Here is an 18,558-nt window from a genome sequence, read left to right as displayed (position 1 = left end):
TAGAAATGAAATGTGAGCCCGTAGCTTGTAGCCCAGCAGCTGACTAGAGCCTGTTTACCTCTGCAGACCCAAGTTGTTTCTTAACTCTCAGGGGAAATGTGGGGTTCCTGTTGTGCTATGAAGATGAGTTGAGCTTTAGGAAGGATTTGAATTCGCAACCTCCAAATCTAGAAGTGGCCTCCCTGGTAATCTTGTAGGTACATGCAGGCTAAAGCTAGCCTGTGTCTCCTGGTGCTCTTACAGCTCTTAGGGACGAGCCCAAGGTAGTTGCTCTAGAGATCAGAAGCCTATAAGATTTCATTCCTAGCCACAGTGGGAATTACTTTGAGGTGTCCTTGTAAACTGGATTTTTGAAGGTGGTGCTTTCCCGAGTCCCCTACCCTTTCCCCTTCGGAAACCCACACCAAGTGGAACCTATTAATGTGGCAGTTTATTGCTTGCCTTTTGTGGCTTCCATTTGCATCTTCTGTGGGCCAGAGGCAGGCTCTGGAACTAGTCAGGCAGCTTCAGCCAAACATCCACATCAAGATGGTTCATTTGTGCCGTCATTGCTGTTCCCCCTGTTTGAAGACTGTTAATGTCCTTACCGCACTGCTGAGAAGGGGTTGCACTAGAAGGGCAAGATCTCCCTGCAGATGGGAATGACTCGTGTGTCCAGTTGGTGATGTGGTCTTTTTGAGGCCTCTGAAGAATTGAGCGCGTGACGGCCCCTTCTGCCTGCCCTGCTACAACCTTGTTCTACCCCCTGCTAGATCAAAGCACTCTCCTTTATAGTCACTTCACTACAGAGAGAATTGTTTGTGTTGGCTCCGTTACAACTTTACCTCTTAGTGTTTGAAAGTACACTTTTTTAATGCTATACTAATTTCTTTTAGTAAACTTTACTTTGGAACAATTTTAGATTTACAGTAAAGTTTCAGAGGTGATACAGAGTTCCCATATACCCAGTTTCCCCCATTGTTAGCATCTTACATAATCATGGCACACTTGCTAGAATGAAGATATCAACATTGGTACATTACTATGAATTCAACTGCAAACTTTATTTAGATTTCATCAGTTTTTCCACTCAGGACTCTTCTGTTCCAGAAACCAGTCTAGGGTCCCATATCGCACTTAGTTGTCATGTCTCCCAGTCTCCTCTGGTCTGTGACAATTTCTCAGTCTTTTCTGTGTTTTTCAGGACCCCTGATAGTTTTGAGGAATACTGGCAAGTATCCTTTATATAAAGTATCCTTTATAACAGCGGACCTCAACCTTTTTGGCACCAGGGACCAGTTTTGTGGAAGACAATTTTTCCACGGACGGGGTGGGCTGTGGTTTTGGGATGATTCAAGAACATTACATTTATTATGCACTTTATTTCTGTTATTATTACATTGTAATATATAATGAAATAATTATACAACTCACCATAATGCAGAATCAGTGGGAGCCCTGAGCTTGTTTTCACTTGCCACTCACTGATACGGTTTTGATATGAGTCTGCAAGCAGTTGATTTATTATGGTCTCTGTGCATTCAAACCTCTCTGCTAATGATAATCTGTATTTGCAGCCAATCCCCAGCTCTAGCATCACCGCCTCAGCTCCACCTCAGATCATCAGGCATTAGATTCTCATAAGGAGCGCACAACCTAGATCCCTTGCATGTGCAGTTCACAGTAAGGTTCGCTCCTGTATCCCTGTAACCTGCCCCTATCCTTTTGTGTTTTGACCACTTCCTTACTTTCTGGTACAACAAGATGTTCCAGGCTTTTCTTATATTTTCCATGCCCCAGCCCTAGAATCAGCCATTTCTCCAAGAAGCCCTTGTTCTTCCTATTGGAGAGTAGTATTTAGAAACTACTGAGCACTAGGTATGTTCATTGCTACAGGGGTATCATTACTTCTAGGCCATCTTAGCAGATAGAGCTAGATAATATATGTATACATACTAACCTTTGCATACAGACATATCTATAATTGTTTCTGTGTTTCGTTTATATTGATGTCTCTGGCTTTAATCCAGTACCACAGGGTTTATTTTAGAATTCCTTCTTTGCTTGCTTTACTGTAATATCCTTCTTTGATAACGAAAAACCTTGCTCTCACCATCCATTTACTTATTTGTTCAACCCAGTATACCTGTACCTGTACTGTACATATATTGTAACCTATATTCCCACAAGAAACAAATTTACCAGTTCTAATATTGTACTGTTTTTAACAGTTCTATTTTAGTGGACAAATCATAGGTGCTTGTTTATATTTATTATGATGTGATTTGACCCATGATGCTAGCTTTTAGATATATGCAAATATTTTTAATATTCTTACCATAATCTGAGATGTCTTTGTATGTCAGCATGATTGATTAAGATTATGGACTTGGGCTCAAAGTAAAATATTTTCCTTTTACTCTACACTTCTCATAGTCTAAACTTAAGAAGTAAAAGGTTATGTTCTCTCTTCAGTAATTTATTACACATTTCTACAAAAGGAAATTTATACTTATTATTAATAAGGTTTATACTTATTATTAAAGGTTTTATCATATGTAAAAAGGACAAGTTGAATGAAATAATATTTACAGTACCTCTAGCTCCAAAGTTCTGGCTCAGGTGCTTTTAAAAAATTACTTTAAGGCAAGACATTCTAAAATTGGTTTCTCCATTGGCTTACTAAGCCCTGACTGTGTAGGCTTGGCACTTGGTTTTACTTTCTTGGCTACTTTTCTAGGACACCATTCTTATTTCATATGTCTGTCAGTAAAGATACTAAAATGGGACTGACTTAACTATAGGTTTCGTTCCCTGGGCACTTGGCTTCCCAAATTCCTGTTGGGAAACAAGTGTGGGTTTAAAAAGCTATACTAAGAGCTGGAAGTTCTTGGTCATCATCATGGTCAACTTCTAACTTGAAGTCTGATCTTAGGCCCATCACTTCTACCTCCAGACCTCAGATCCTTCATCTAGAAAGTGAAGCAGTTCCGTTAGATGACCTCTGATATTCCTTACAGCTGTGATTTTGTCATCAGCAATAGTGAAATATCTGGCTGGCAGTTTTAATCTTAGTAATTAAGGTGTTCTGGCAAGAATTGGAAATGGTCAACCTCTGAAATAAGCTTATTGGGCTCATCTTCATCCTTTTTATTGTTTGATTAAAAGAAACCCACACACACTATGTGTGGGATGAACACGTTCCAAAATGTGAGGTCTATAGGTAGTACCTGGAGGGCTCAGATAGTACCATGTAGAAGGCATGGTGTACTGTTCATAATGACCCATCATGATAGTAACTTTGGAGGATCAGAACTGGAATTTTAATTATTGGTGTTTATAAATCAGTGACTTCTTAAGTGACATTCCTTTTACAGCTACTATGTAGAATCTGTGAACAGTGCAGAAAAATAGCCAAAGTGAAGAGAGTGTGGTGGCTTTAAGTATGATAAGGCCCAGTGAGTTGTATTAAAGAAGCTTTAGTTCTCAAAGCCAGGGGGGAAATGTCATTAGTCTCGTATGCTAACAGCCTTCAGAACAGTCTGTCCTTTCTCATAAGCATTTAGTTTCCTGAGCTAAGAGAACAAAGCCTATTACCTATAGCTGAGTATGCTAAACATACCATGTACTTACAAAAGGATTTTGGAAAACAGATGGGTGGAAGATAAAAGTAGGAATTAATGTACTGTAAGACAAGGCATATCCGCTTGGAAGAAATGAATAGTAGAGTGAAGGAATGTTGCCTTTGGTTAGAAAGCCTAGAATAAGAGAGCACAGAATGAGTCTCCCTCAGGCTGCCTGCCATTGAATTGTTTTTTAAGGCCCATATCATATTGGTTTATGAGATTGAGCAAGTCTTGAATGAAAGTCATCTGACCCACCATTACTGGCACTGTTACAGATTTCTAAGTGAAATGGTACTCTGCCTGTCTTTGTTTACAGTGTTAAATCAGCAGGTTGAACTTTCTTTTTTTTTTTTAATAAATTTTTTTATTTTTATTTTTATTTATTTTTGGCTGTGTTGGGTCTTCATTGCTGTGCGTGGGCTTTCTCTAGTTGTGGCGAGCAGGAGCTCCTCTTTGTTGCGGTGCGTGGGCTTCTCACTGAGGTGGCTTCTCTTGTTGTGGAGCCTGGGCTCTAGGTGCACGGGCTTCAGTAGTTGTGGCTGGCAGGCTCAGTAGTTGTGGCGCACAGGGTTAGTTGCTCTGTGGTATGTAGTATCTTCCTGGACCAGGGCTTGAACCCGTGTCTCCTGCATTGGCAGGCGGATTCTTAACCACTGCGCCACCAGGGAAGCCCAGGTTGAACTTTTATGATACTAGTTTACGTAAAGATTCACATTTGCTTTAATGGTAAGTGTGTCTGGGATGGATTCCCATTCCTGTGATCCATACTAGTGTTCGTAGTGGCTTTAGCTTCCTCTTCACAAGAGATAAAAAGAGTTGCTCATTATAGAAGTGAACAGTAGATGTCACTGCATCTCTGCTTACTAAGGTTTTGGCTCATAGCTGTTTGGATACAACCAAGTTCTTAATACAGCTTCCAAATCACTAACCTTAAATCGAGTATTTATGGCTATCTGACACTTAAGATCCCCTTCCTCAGCTGTAGAACCCAGATTGAAAATTGAGAACAAACGCAGCCCAAGAGAGTTTTCCTTAGTTTCCTTCAATTTCCTTTTTAGTCTCTTTGTTCTAGGCTTATATATTATACAGTAGTCCCCCACTTATCTGTGGGGCATATGCTCCGAGACCCCTAGTATGGATGTTGAAACCACAGACAGTACTGAACTCTATATATACTGTGTTTTTTCCTATACATACCTACCTATGATAAAGCCTTATTTACAAATTAGGCACAGTAAGAGATTAACAACAATAACTAATAATTCAGTTGAACAGTTATAACAATATACTGTAATCAAAGTTATGTGAATGTGGTCTCTCTCTCTCAAAATATCTTATTGTCCAAATTTAATGCCTTTTCCATCTTAACTAAGTACTTATCACTCACTGTGGCTCTCAGTTTTGCAGTTTGAAGTGCGACAGCAAAACTGGCACAAGTTTCCTTTTTCCTTCTTCACAACTTGATGGATAGAAGATTTGTTACCATAGGTTTTAGCAGCCTTATTTAGCATATGATTTTTTTCTTTCCTTATTCAGTTGAGAACTTTCACCTTTTCACTTGAAGCACTTTACGGCTTCTCTTTGGCGTATCTGAAGTGCCAGCATCGGTTCTCTTGTGCTTTGGGGCCATTATTAAGTACCATAAGGGTTACTTGAATACAAGCAGTGCTGTACCTGATTGTGATTGTCGATCTGATAACCCAGATGGCTACTAAGTGACTAACGAGCAGATAGCGTATATAGCGTGGATACGATGGACAAAGGGATGATTCACATCCAGATAGGATGGAGCAGGACAGTGAGAGATTTCATCACACTACGCAGAACAGTGTGCAGTGTAAAACTTAGGAATTGTTTACTTCTGGCACTGTCCATTTAATATTTTTGGACCACCATTGACATGGGTAACTGAAACCATGAAAAGTGAATCATGGGTAAAGGGGACTACTGTATTGCCATGTAGCTAACTGATGAAGTTTTATCTGCCTTTTCCTATCAACCTTATACCACTTATTTAGGAGCCTGAACAATTTTTCATATTTGTTTTCAACAAGGTTCACACTTAAAAGCTTCTTGGCCTTTCTATAGCTTGCTTTTTGAAAACCTTCCATCAGGAAAGTAGATGCCACTGTTCTCTGAATTGAGGTGCTGAACATCAAATTGAAGTGCCGCTTACTTTATTCATTTCTTTTTGAACCCATGGCTTTGACAGTTGGGGAAATAAAGAAGTGAATTATGACCAAAAGTCCTATGGTGCATCTTTTAAAACAAATCTCTTATGGTTTCAATGTAGATGGTAGGGTTTCCCTATCTGACAGAAAGGCAAAGTTGGTATTAAATTGGATTATTTTATCAATAGAAAGTCTCAGGCATACTAAATTTTGTTACCTTTTGAACACATAGATGGTGAAAATAGCCAGGGTGGTATCTGTTCTAATATGTCAGGATTAGTGCTGGCTTACACCTGTGTCCTGGTGTAACTAATAACGCCCTCTTTTACTCTCAGTTGTCCTAGTTTGGGCAGGTCACTCTAAATTGCCCCAAAGTGGGGGGAGGGGTGGTTGATAAGTTGCAGTTTTAGTAATTATAAGCATTTTTTTTGACTCAAGAGTTATGCCTGCCCTGAGTTTTCTGAGTTAACCATGTACAAAATAAAGCAAAAACCACAAAGAGCTTGTAATTCTGGAAAAATAGCTTTTGGGTTTCTATATATTGATCATTGTTCCTCTGGAGTAATGATTTCCAAAATATGGTTATGCATCAAAATCAACTAGTAACCTTTTTACAGATAGTTTCATGGGTCTCACCACAGACCTCTGCTGAATTTGTACTAGAGTATGAATTTGACGTTACCAAAAATGTAGAACTGCATGCAATGCAAATGTACTGGATAACTTTGTCAGTAAGCTTCTAAACTAGCATGTAGAGGAACATTTCTTCTTATGGTTTGGGTGGTGTTTGGGGTCCTCTGTGATGGCTGCTTTGAGCCTTGAGGGTATGCCTGGCATTGACATGACTTGCCTTTTTGTTTCAGATGTCATCTGGGTCATTCTCAGTGTGGAGGTGGGTGGACTTTTAGGAGTAACGCAGCAGCTGTCATCTTTTGAAACGGAGTTCAACACACAGCCACATCGCAAGGTAGAAGGAAACTTCAACCCGTTTGCCTCTCCCCAAAAGAACCGACAATCAGATGAAAACAACTTAAAAGACCCTGGGGGTTCCGGGTTCGACTCGATCAGCAAAAACACATGGGCTCCTGATCCTGACCAAACCGAGCAAGATGAGAATAGACTCTCACAGAACTCTGTAAATCTGTCCCCCAGCAGTCACGCAAACAACTTATCAGTAGTGACTTACAGTAAGGTAGGTGCCCTCGGAGAAGAGGAGAAGGGGTAGGTGGTGGGCCTTGGGATTTGTGATACTCCTTCATGGCAAACCTAGAAGCCTAGAATGTTCTTTAAGACTGCTTAGCTCTCCTGCCAATGCAACAGCACAAAAACCTACCCCTTCTCCCCTCCCCCCCTCCCCCATCTCCATGTCCTGTGGATGTTACTCCATCCACATTTATAATTTACTACTGTCTCTGCTCTGGTTTGGGTGCTGAAAGAACAGAGTTCTTTACCTTTAGCATTAAAAAAAAAAACAAAAGAAAGTCAAAATATCACCAGCCATTCTTCCAATGTAAATGTATACCAAGTGTAGAGCAACAGCACACCTTTGGAATTTGTTCCTACTGTGTTTTTTTGGTTTTGGGTGGGGTGTTTTTCCTGAGGAAATAGACAAGCTCAATTATTTATCCTAATGTTGTTGTATCCTATCCAAATGTTGTTGGGCTTCCACTTTATTTACCTAGTTTGCATGTTTTCTTGTTGATGTCTTTCCAGTCTCTTATGGCCCATCTACCTCCTCACCTACAACCCAGAGTGGCCCAAGTGATATTTTGACTTTTCATGTGTGAGGAATAAGTGAGAGAATTGTTTGTTGAGTTAATCATGATTTTAAATATTCTGATTGTTCTAAGACAGTCTTCTAGGTGTTTGATTTCTTGATCTGTTTCGCTTTGCTTGCTGATTAAACAGCACCTTCCATACTCCGCCAAGGTGACTATGGTTCCTGGTTGTTGGTTTTGGTAGGTTGAATAAAGCCCTGATGCTAAGCGCTAACCATTGTAGGTGATTTGTGTGGCAGGGCCTGTGAACTTTCCTGTTCGTTCTTCTCTGATTAATAATATGGTGTATTAGGCCCAGCCTCCCACCTATATAATCGTATAACTGTTAAGTCTTTCCTTGCTTCGTGTTGGCATTCACCCTCAAATTTTTAAAAATAATATTTATTTGAGGGACAACTTGCTCTGTTGTAAGAATGGCATTTTTCTGACCAGTGCTTTATATGTGGTCTAGATCCAGAGGCAAATTAAGAAAAGAAACTTGGTGATGTGAATTCTCTTTCTCCACAGGGTCTAGTAAGAGGGACTGCATTCAACAGTAGTGCAACAGGATTGATTTATTGGTTGGATGGTCATTATAAAGGGTTGTGTGGAATCATGTTAATCATACAGGATATAAGAGAAGTAAATTGGCAAGGCAATAAATGGCTTATATTTGAGGAAAGACTTCACATCTTAACACTGTAACAAAAGATTTTCCACTAAGTGCCTGTTGCTCTAGATTTCTCTTCCTTAAATTTAACCCTCCAGGGTATGACTGTTCTGGGTGGTATAGGCCCTAGGCTAAGCATGCCCTGTTAGAAGGAGAACTTTAGGACAGTTGAGTGTAATGGGAAGATGAGAGTTGGAGGAGGCAAAACCAGTTGCTCCAGTGCTTTCTGTAAAGGAAGCCCCTTCACCCAACTGTGAACTCCCTGGCTCAGCTATCACTGTAGTCTTAGGAGAGGGCTGGTGTTCCTGGCCAGTGCACTGCACTCGTTTTCCTGAGTTGTGAGCCTGTTAGTTGTTTTTCGCTCCTTTAGGGCTTTAGGGACTGATGCCTTTTAAGTCTGTCATTGCTGTGGCCCGGGGTGGGGTGGGGGTTGTCGGAATGGATTACCTACCAGCCTTAATTGAGGTCCTGCCATGCTGCTCTTTTTCGGAAAGGCTGGGCTATGGTGAGGCTGTTCAGATATTTCTTGAGGTTGATGAACTCATGGTTTGTTACCTGATTTTTTTCATGAACTCTGTAGAATCATTTAGAAATAGCATTTGCAAGAACCACAGAGAAAAGGTTCTCATTGGAGATGATATACAAGACTGTTGGCTGTAATGCATTGAGAATGTGGCACTTGGACCCCAAAGAGAAATCGGAGCCTTCTTTTCTTCTTAAGTTAAGCAGTCCTCTTAAAAGCAAGTCCTCTGAAAGCATTTCTGGCTAAAGTTGAGTCAGCTCCACCTCTTAGGGCTCATTAGAAATGGGGTAGGGTATAGACAGTTATCAGTATTTATTAACACATTTCTGCACTGGTGTACAGAGCAGTGTACATTATTGAGTAAGGAAACTTGAAAAATAAAAGAAGTTATCCCTGCCAACCAGCAGCTCACAGTAGAGTAGGGGAGATGAAACACGCATACAATTCAGTCAAGGTGAAGTATGAATTTGGGCAGTAGAGCACAGCACAGTCAAAATGTATAATTTGTGTGCATGGCTGGGGGTTAGAGTTACAGAAGGCAGAGATGAAGTAGAGGTGGAGTTGATGGAAAGGGCTTTTCAAAGAATGGACAGATTTGGAAAGACAGGAAGGATGATGGTAGGAGAACAGTTGAAGTGCTGAGGGCAGAATACTGAGTAAGGGATGTGTGGTCAGGAGATACAGGTGACGGACAGTGGGAGATACATTCAGTTGGTTGCAGTGTGTTCCTTTGGATGAAGTAATTTGATGAAAAAGTTTGGGTGAAATAATTACAAATGGCTTCGAAAAGAATTGGGACTATACTTAAATGAATACCTTAAAGCAGAGATAATTCATGATTCTAAGCATTTGTGTTTGGCTTGAGAATATAGATTTATTTATTTTTAAAGGCAAGAATACTTGAGGTTCTGAAGGGCTATAAGTGGCAAGATCAGGTATATACTAGAGTTATTTTTTAACCGTTCCTATGTGCCAGGTATGCTGCCAAGTACTTTACATGTATCATCTTCATATTTTGATGAGAAAATAAAAGCTCCTAGGGGCTAAGTAATTTACCCCAGTGTCACACAGCTAGCAAGAGGCAGAGCTGGGATTCACATCCAGGCACCACGTTACTAAAGGTATTAGTAGGTGAACCTGGGCTTTCCTTAGATCTTCCTGTTGGGATGGAGGCTGTGTTGAGCGAAAGCGTTAACTGAGTTGATGACCAGTGTCATCAAGGTTGTTGAAACAAGATAAGTGGCTCTAATGTAAACTGAGGATTGCCTGTGGCATCTCTTTCTTTTGAAGAGTTCCCCTGTTTGTTGAGTCTTTAAAGTAGTGATTTCTTTTTCTGGTTGATAAAAATAAAAACTTTTTAAACTCTCAGGGTGTACCAACCATGTGGGGTTAATAATAAATAGCCCTTTTTATTTATGAGTGAGTGGAAAGGATGAGAGCCCCCTAGAGCGCTAGAGTTGGGGCAAGTGTGTTCAGTTCACACCAGGTGCCATCTTTATTGGATGGGTTGGAGGAGTACCTGATGCCCTGGTATCAGGGATCACTGAGTTGGCAATAGATTTGATTTACTCTAAAGAAATTCCCTGCCTGCCCTGAAGGCTGGGAAAGAACATGATGCTCTGGGAAGCCCATGACCACAGTTTTAATAGGCAGATACAGTTTCCTGCTGCCTCCATAGTTACAGTTTAACTTGCTAAGGTTGGTAGGATGAAATGAAAAGATTGCTTCATGCACCTTATGTGAGGGCTGGGTGAATGTCAACATAATGGCCCATCTGTCAGTGCCAGGATCTGGACACCCCTGGAGCCCTTCCCCAGCTACCCTTGAATAACCCATAAGCTCTCTGGACCCAGTGCTCTGTGCCACAGGCAGGGGTGGTGGGGGGAGAATGGGGGAGCTCTGGGTGGGAACGCCTGTCCTAGCACCATCCCACAACATCCAGAGGGCCTGGGCCCTCCCTCTGTGAGAGCTGTCAGAGGGAGTCAGAAAGGTGAGCAAGTATATGTTGACCTCCAAGGATTCATAAATCTGACTCCATGCTTTTGTTAAAGATTGGCTGGCCTCATTGTCAGCTCAGTTGTGGCTGACCTGTCCCAGGTGAACAATCAGACCAAGTATTGGTGAAGGTTAGGTGCTGTTTTAATGAACGCTTTTTATGTGATTAACCCAAGAGCCTCTGAGGACAAACAGTCACAGTAGGGTAGGTGTTCACTCTATGGACTCAAGGCTAGTCTTGCCATGAGTTCTAACTGTGACTCATCTCTGGAGGCTGGGACAGCTTCTGTTCGGACAGTGGTACAGTAGCAAAAAACAATCTGTAGAGGTGTGGAAGGAGAAAATAAGTCGTATTGAAATTAAGTACTTCTTTTTCTTAATTGCCAGTAATTTTCAAAATTTCTCAATGTTTTCTAAGAAGGCCTTACAGAGGAATAAGACACCAACTAAATGGTCTCATTCAGGACAGCTGGCAATAAGAGTGTGACACCAGGGTGTTCTTCAGGACAACCCAAATGCTTTGCTTCCTTTCTCTAAAGAGTAATGATTTACACTGGGGGAGCTGAAAAGAATCCCAAATTCATTTATTTTGTTACTTGGACTATGCGTCTTATTTTGTGTTTGTTCTTATTTTTTAAAAAAAAAAAAGTTTGGAGCTGGTGTTTGTCGTATACTCCTCCTTTAAACTGATTACAGTCTGAGCCACTGTTATTACTTCCGCCAAGTGCTGGTTCAGAAGGAGAAACGTGTTATTATCTTTGGGAGAGGTTCCTCATGCTTGTCAAGCGTCAGCCACTGCCGAGTACCATCTGCCCTGCCTGCCCACATTTGCACCTGCTCCTCCTCCTCTCTGTCTCTGACAATCACCCTTTAGTGTGTTTTGGATCTGGAGCTAGAGAAGTTAGTCTACTTTTATTATATCAGAAATCAACTCTCTTCTAACCTGCTGCTGTCTGTGTTGACTAAGGCATGGAAGAGTTAATTTCTCTCTGTTTAGGTGAGGATTTAGAAATGTAGTAGAGGTTACAGGGAGAGGTTTGGAAAAGGCAAATATTTTGCTGTATGGACCTGAGGATGTAATGGCTTGTGGATCTTATTATCTACTTTGAAGTAGCCAATCAGTTTAACATAATAATAAGGGATGAGTTTAATAAGGATGGGCCCAACATCTGCTCAGTTCAGAGCACACTGAATTTGACCCAAAGGCAGGTGGTTGGTGTCCTTAGCTGAGCTAATGGCAATAGAGGGCAGTATAACCTTCCCACTGCCATGAAACCTGAGTCTTCATTCTCAGGTGCAGACCCTTTCCCTGAAAGGTTTAAAGATGGCTCAAAGAGAAGCTGGAAGGAAAACTTGTGTCACTTGATATTCTATCCAACTTGTGTTCTCCTCTGGCAAGGGACAGGTAGCAAATGCACATTACTCCCAGGTGGGGGCCACGGGAGTGCAGTAATCAGAGCTGTAAAGCTACCGTTCATTAAGCACTTACTATGTGCCAGGCACTGTGCTGAGGATTTTTTAAATTTAATTTTTATTGTTAAAATTATCAATGTACATAATTTAAGGAGTCAAGTAGATCTACAAAGTTTATTACAAAAAACGCTAGTCACCTCCCTGCCTCCCAGCCCCCCAGCCCCCAGTATTTGTTCCCCAGAGGCAGAGGCAGCAGTTTGACATGCATTACTTCATTTAGTCCACACAACAGGACCGTGATACAGGCACTGTCATTATCCCTATTTACAGCTGCTGAGACTTGAGGTACACAGGTTCCATGCCCAAGGTCATGCAGCTAGAAAGTGGTAAAACAAGGATATGAAAAAAACCAGTTGTTTTTGACTCCTGAGCCTGCTCTCTTAACGATCCACTACATTGCTTCCCAGTTACAAATAGTGTTCAGGTACATATTTTTATCAGCTGAGCTGACAGCTGTGGGCTAGGGAGAGCATGCATGCTTTCTGTAGTACACTGCTACATTTCAAATGAGGATCAAGCCAATTATTGGCCAGCTATTATGTGACTTCTCTACTGCTAAACCCCTTCTCTCCACAGGCTGTTATCTATGGAAGCTACAGAAATCAGCCTTTCTCTCCAGCCTCTATGAAGGGAAAAGATTCCCTAGAACCTCCGTGGTCACTTGGGTTTAGATTTTTGGTGACATTGAAATTTCCATTAACTCACTTTTGTGACAGCAGCACCTATACCTCTTGAAGTCACCTGTCTATTCCTGATTGTGGCCAAAAGATACAGTTCTCTGGAGTTTTTCATTTTTCTGTAATGAATTTAACATCTCCCTTTGAACATACTTAGTATTTTAAAACTAGAACATACTTAGGGACGATCTAACTCCCTTTAAAGCCAGATTTAGTTTCAGCAAAGGCTATCTGGAGAAAGAATATTTTACAGTCAGTACAAGTCCTGAGGTGGAAGTTCACCTGGTTTGTTCAAGACCAGAGTGGGTAGGAACAGGGTAGAGGGAAATGAAGTCAGGGGATGGAAACCAGATCATGGAAGGATTTGTGGGCCTTTGTAAAGCTTTGGGCTTTTGCACTGAGGGACAGAGGGAACCACTGAAGGATTTTGAGCAGAGGGGTGATGTGGTCTGACTTCATGCCTGACTTCATGCCAGAGAGTAAATGGATCACTCTCTGGCTCTCTTGTGGAGAGTACAGGGCAAGGATAGAAGCAGGGGACCAGTAGGGAAGTTAGTGCAATCATCTAGGTAAAGAGAATGGGTGCTTTGGACCAGATTGGTAGCAGCAGAGGTAGAAGAGGTCTGTGTCTGGATCTGGTTTGTTAGCTAGAACTAACAGGATTTGCTAATGGGTTGGAAGCAGGGTATAAGAGGGAATAAATGATGACACCAAGGTTTTTGGCCTGAGCAACTAAAAGGGTAAAATTGCCATCCACGGAGAGAGGAAAGGCTATGGTAGAGGTGGGGAGAGATCAGGAATTCATTTTGGGTACATTGGCATCCAAATGGAGGTATCAGGTAGGCTGTTGTATATCCAGTTTGGATATAGAGTTTAGGAGAGAGGGTTTGGGTGGAGATAAAAAATTTGGGAGTCATTTCATGTGGATGGTATCTAACGCTGTGAGCCTGGCTGCAATCCACAAAGTGATGAGTCTATGTAAAGCAGGGTTTTCTCAGCCAACAGAGTAAGACTATTGACATTTTAGGCCAGATGAGTCTTCTTTTGCTGCGGGGGGCGGTGGGGTATGGATCTTATGCATTGTAAGATGTTCAGCAGCATCCCTGGCCTTTACCCACTGGATGCCAGTAGTACCTCCCCAGCCCCAAGTGTAAGAGCCAAAAACACCTCCAGACATTGCCAAATGCCCCCTGGGGCAGGGGCAAAACTTCCCTACTTGGAAACCGCTGGTATAGATGGAGAAGAGGTCCAAGGATTGAGCTTAATGCTATCTGTCTAACATGTAAAACTGCTATTACTCAAAACACCTCTACTGCATTTATTCTTATTCTTAATTCACGACACTCTTGTGACTTCTGTAGTTAGTTATACTCTTCATTTGACAAAACAATAAGGAAGTTGTAAGTGACTTGCTCACATTCACACAGCAAATTGGGGGTGGGCCATGGGCTGGAACCCAGGGAACCCAGTTGGAGTCTAGTGTTCTTCTACACCACACTATGCTGAGGCTTGCTGGCAGAAGCAAAGTTTGTTTGCTGTTCTCTGAAGGTAGTTTATACACTTAGTGTCAGGTTGTAGAGACCTTCTTGTTCATCTTCAGGAGCTACAAAAGAATTCGTGACCAAGGAGGAAGCAGTGGCCGGCAACTGAGGAACCTGCCCCTGTTCGCTGGCAGATTAGCACATTCTGTACAGAAGGGGTTTGCCAGGAGACTGGTTTAATGATATTAAGATGTCTCTCTTTTGAAAACCCTGAGGAGCCAGCAAAGTCCTCCCAGCCTTGTTGGTGTTTGCATTGGCATGGGTCATGTGTGCATTTTAAAAATAAATTAAGCAAACACTGTGAGCCTTAGAAAATGTCTTTTGTTGTTTGTAACATTACTATCTCACTGAGAATAAAAAGTATCTCCAGGAACTCTCTCTTTTGTACCTCAACAGCTTCAAAGTGGAACGTTGAGCTCCGTCTTCTTTGCTTTGGGACTCTGGGCATTGTTTTAGGCTGAGCTGATGCTGGGCAGTCTTGTAGCTGAAACAGAGCTAGTGTTCCCAAGATAGCATATTTTACTTCAGTTGTAAGGACGTATTCTTTTCCCTGTACTCTGAATTTAGCAGTTTAATTTCTGATGAAAATTCTCAAAGTGGGACTGGTGAAATTCAAGCAGATAAGTATAATTCAAAAGTATGAGGTTAGATAGCCTTATCCACCAGAGGGCAGACAGCAGAAGCAAAAAGAACTACAGTCCTGCAGCCTGTGGAACAAAAACCACATTCACAGGAAGATAGACAAGATGAAAAGGCAGAGGGCTATGTACCAGATGGAGGAACAAGATAAAACCCCAGAAAAACAACTAAATGACGTGGAGATAGGCAATCTTCCAGAAAAAGAATTCAAAATAATGATAGCGAAGATGATCCAGGACCTCGGAAAAAGAATGGAGGCAAAGATCGAGAAGATGCAAGAAATGTTTAACAAAGACCTAGAAGAATTAAAGAACAAACAGAGATAAACAATACAATAACTGAAATGAAAACTACACTAGAAGGAATCAATAGCAGAATAACTGAGGCAGAAGAACGGATAACTGACCTGGAAGACAGAATGGTGGAATTCACTGCTGTGGAACAGAATAAAGAAAAAAGAATGAAAAGAAATGAAGACAGCCTAAGAGACCTCTGGGACAACATTAAACACAACAACATTCGCACTATAGGGGTCCCAGAGGAGAAGAGAGAAGGAAAGGACGCAAGAAAATATTTGAAGAGATTATAGTTGAAAACTTCCCTAACATGGGAAAGGAAGTAGCCACCTAAGTCCAGGAAGCGCAGCCAGTCCCATACAGGATAAACCCAAGGAGAAACACAAGGAGACACATAGTAATCAAATTGGCAAAAATTAAAGACAAAGAAAAATTACTGAAAGCAACAAGGGAAAAACAACAAATAAAATACAAGGGAACTCCCATAAGGTTAACAGCTGATTTCTCAGCAGAAACTCTACAAGTCAGAAGGCATTAGCATGATATACTTAAAGTGATGAAAGGGAAGAACGTACAACTAAGATTACTCTACCCGGCAAGGATTTCATTCAGATTCGATGGAGAAATCAAAAGCTTTACAGACAAGCAAAAGCTAAGAGAATTCAGCTCTACAACAAATGCTAAAGGAACTTCTCTAAGTGGGAAACACAAGAGAAGAAAAGGACCTACAAAAACAAACCCAAAACAATTAAGAAAATGGTCATAGGAACATACATGTCGATAATTACCTTAAACGTGAATGGATTAAATGCTCCAACCAAAACACACAGGTTTGCTGAATGGATACAAAAACAAGACCCATATATATGCTGTCTACAAGAGACCCACTTCAGACCTAGGGACGCATACAGACTGAAAGTGAGGGGATGGAAAAAGATATTCCATGCAAATGGAAATCAGAAGACAGCTGGAGTAGCAATACTCATATCAGGTAAAATAGACTTTAAAGAATGTTACAAGAGACAAGGAAGGACACTACATAATGATCAAGGGATCAATCCAAGAAGAAGATATAACAATTATAAATATATATGCACCCAACATAGGAGCACCTCAATACATAAGGCAACTGCTAACAGCTGTAAAAGAGGAAATCAACAGTAACTCAATAATAGTGGGGGACTTTAACACCTCACTCACACCAATGGACAGATCATCCAAAATGAAAATAAATAAGGAAACAAGCTTTAAATGACACAATAGACCAGATAAATTTAATTGATGTTTATAGGACATTCCATCCAAAAACAGCAGATTACACTTTCTTCTGATGTGCGCACGGAACATGCCCCAGGATAGATCACATCTTGGGTCACAAATCAAGCCTCAGTAAATTTAAGAAAATTGAAAACATATCAAGCATCTTTTCTGACCACAACGCTATGAGATTAGAAATGAATTACAGGGGGAAAAAACGTAAAAACACAAACACATCGAGGCTAAACACTACGTTACTAAATAACCCAGAGATCACTGAAGAAATCAAAGAGGAAATCAAAAAATACCTAGAGACAAATGACAATGAAAACACGACGATCCAAAACCTATGGGATGCAGCAAAAGCAGTTCTAAAAGGGAAGTTTATAGCTATACAAGCCTACCTCAAGAAACAAGAAAAATCTCAAGTAAATAATCTAACCTTACACCTAAAGAAACTAGAGAAAGAAGAACAAACAAAACCCAAAGTTAGCAGAAGGAAAGAAATCATAAAGATCAGAGCAGAAATAACTGAAATAGAAACAAAGAAAACAATAGCAAAGATCAATAAAACTAAAAGCTGGTTCTTTGAGAAGATAAACAAAATTGATAAACCTTTAGCCAGACTCATCAAGAGAAAGAGGGAGAGGACTCAAATCAATAAAATTAGAAATGAAAAAGGAGAAGTTACAACAGACACCACAGAAATACAAAGCATCCTAAGAGACTACTACAAGCAACTCTATGCCAATAAAATGGACAACCTGGAAGAAATGGACAAATTCTTAGAAAGGTATAACCTTCCAAGACTGAACCAGGAAGAAACAGAAAATATGAACAGACCAATCACAAGTAATGAAATGGAAACTGTGATTAAAAATCTTCCAACAAACAAAACTCCAGGACCAGATGGCTTCACAGGTGAATTCTATCAAACATTTAGAGGAGAGCTAACACCCAACCTTCTCAAACGCTTCCAAAACATTGCAGAGGAAGGAACACTCCCAAACTCATTCTATGAGGCTACCATCACCGTGATACCAAAACCAGACAAAGATACTACAAAAAAAGAAAATTACAGACCAATATCATTGATGAATATAGATGCAAAAATCCTCAACAAAATACTAGCAAACAGAATCCAACAGCACATTAAAAGGATCATACACCATGATCAAGTGGGATTTATCCCAGGGATGCAAGGATTCTTCAATATACTCAAATCAATCAATGTGATACACCATATTAACAAATTGAAGAATAAAAACCATATGATCATCTCAATAGATGCAGAAAAAGCTTTTGACAAAATTCAACACCCATTTATGATAAAAACTTTCCAGAAAATGGGCATAGAGGGAACCTACCTCAACATAATAAAGGCCATATACGACAAACCCACAGCAAACATCATTCCCAGTGGTGAAAAACTGAAAGCATTTCCTCTAAGATCAGGAACAAGACAAGGATGTCCACTCTTACCGCTATTATTCAACATACTTTTGGAAGTCCTAGCCTCGGCAATCAGAGAAGAAAAAGAAATAAAAGGAATACAAATTGGAAAAGAGCAAGTAAAACTGTCACTGTTTGCAGATGACATGATACTACACATAGAGAATCCTAAATATGCCACCAGAAAAGTACTAGAGCTAATCAATGAATTTGGTAAAGTAGCAGGATACAAAATTAATGCATAGAAATCTCTTGCATTCCTATACACTAATGATGAAAAATCTGAAAGAGAAATTAAGGAAACACTCCCATTTACCACTGCAACAAAAAGAATAAGATACCTAGGAATAATCCTACCTAGGGAGACAAAAGACCTGTATGCAGAAAACTATAAGACACTGATGAAAGAAATTAAAGATAATACAAACAGATGGAGAGATATACCATGTTCTTGGATTGGAAGGATCAGTATTGTGAAAATGACTGTACTGCCCAAAGCAAT

General features: G+C 40.6%; 1 protein-coding gene across 6 annotated transcripts in view; it reads left to right on the top strand.

The window, feature by feature from the left end:
• The window catches only part of ILRUN (inflammation and lipid regulator with UBA-like and NBR1-like domains), a 256,018-nt gene that overhangs the window by 83,696 nt on the left and 153,764 nt on the right, over positions 1 to 18,558 (top strand). For 4 of the 6 annotated variants that reach the window (XM_082345145.1, XM_082345143.1, XM_082345146.1 and 1 more), the window contains one exon: positions 6,640 to 6,968. In XM_082345145.1, coding sequence (XP_082201271.1) covers positions 6,640 to 6,968 — 329 coding nt within the window. Of the gene's footprint in view, positions 1 to 6,639; positions 17,188 to 18,558 lie in introns of all 6 variants that reach the window. The other 2 variants (XR_014232194.1, XM_082345147.1) reach the window with 2 other exon arrangements.

The sequence above is a fragment of the Balaenoptera borealis genome (genome assembly GCF_965194805.1).
Source record: "Balaenoptera borealis genome assembly, chromosome: 12".
Lineage (NCBI taxonomy): Eukaryota > Metazoa > Chordata > Mammalia > Artiodactyla > Balaenopteridae > Balaenoptera > Balaenoptera borealis.
This window is presented reverse-complemented; position numbering and strand designations above follow the sequence as displayed.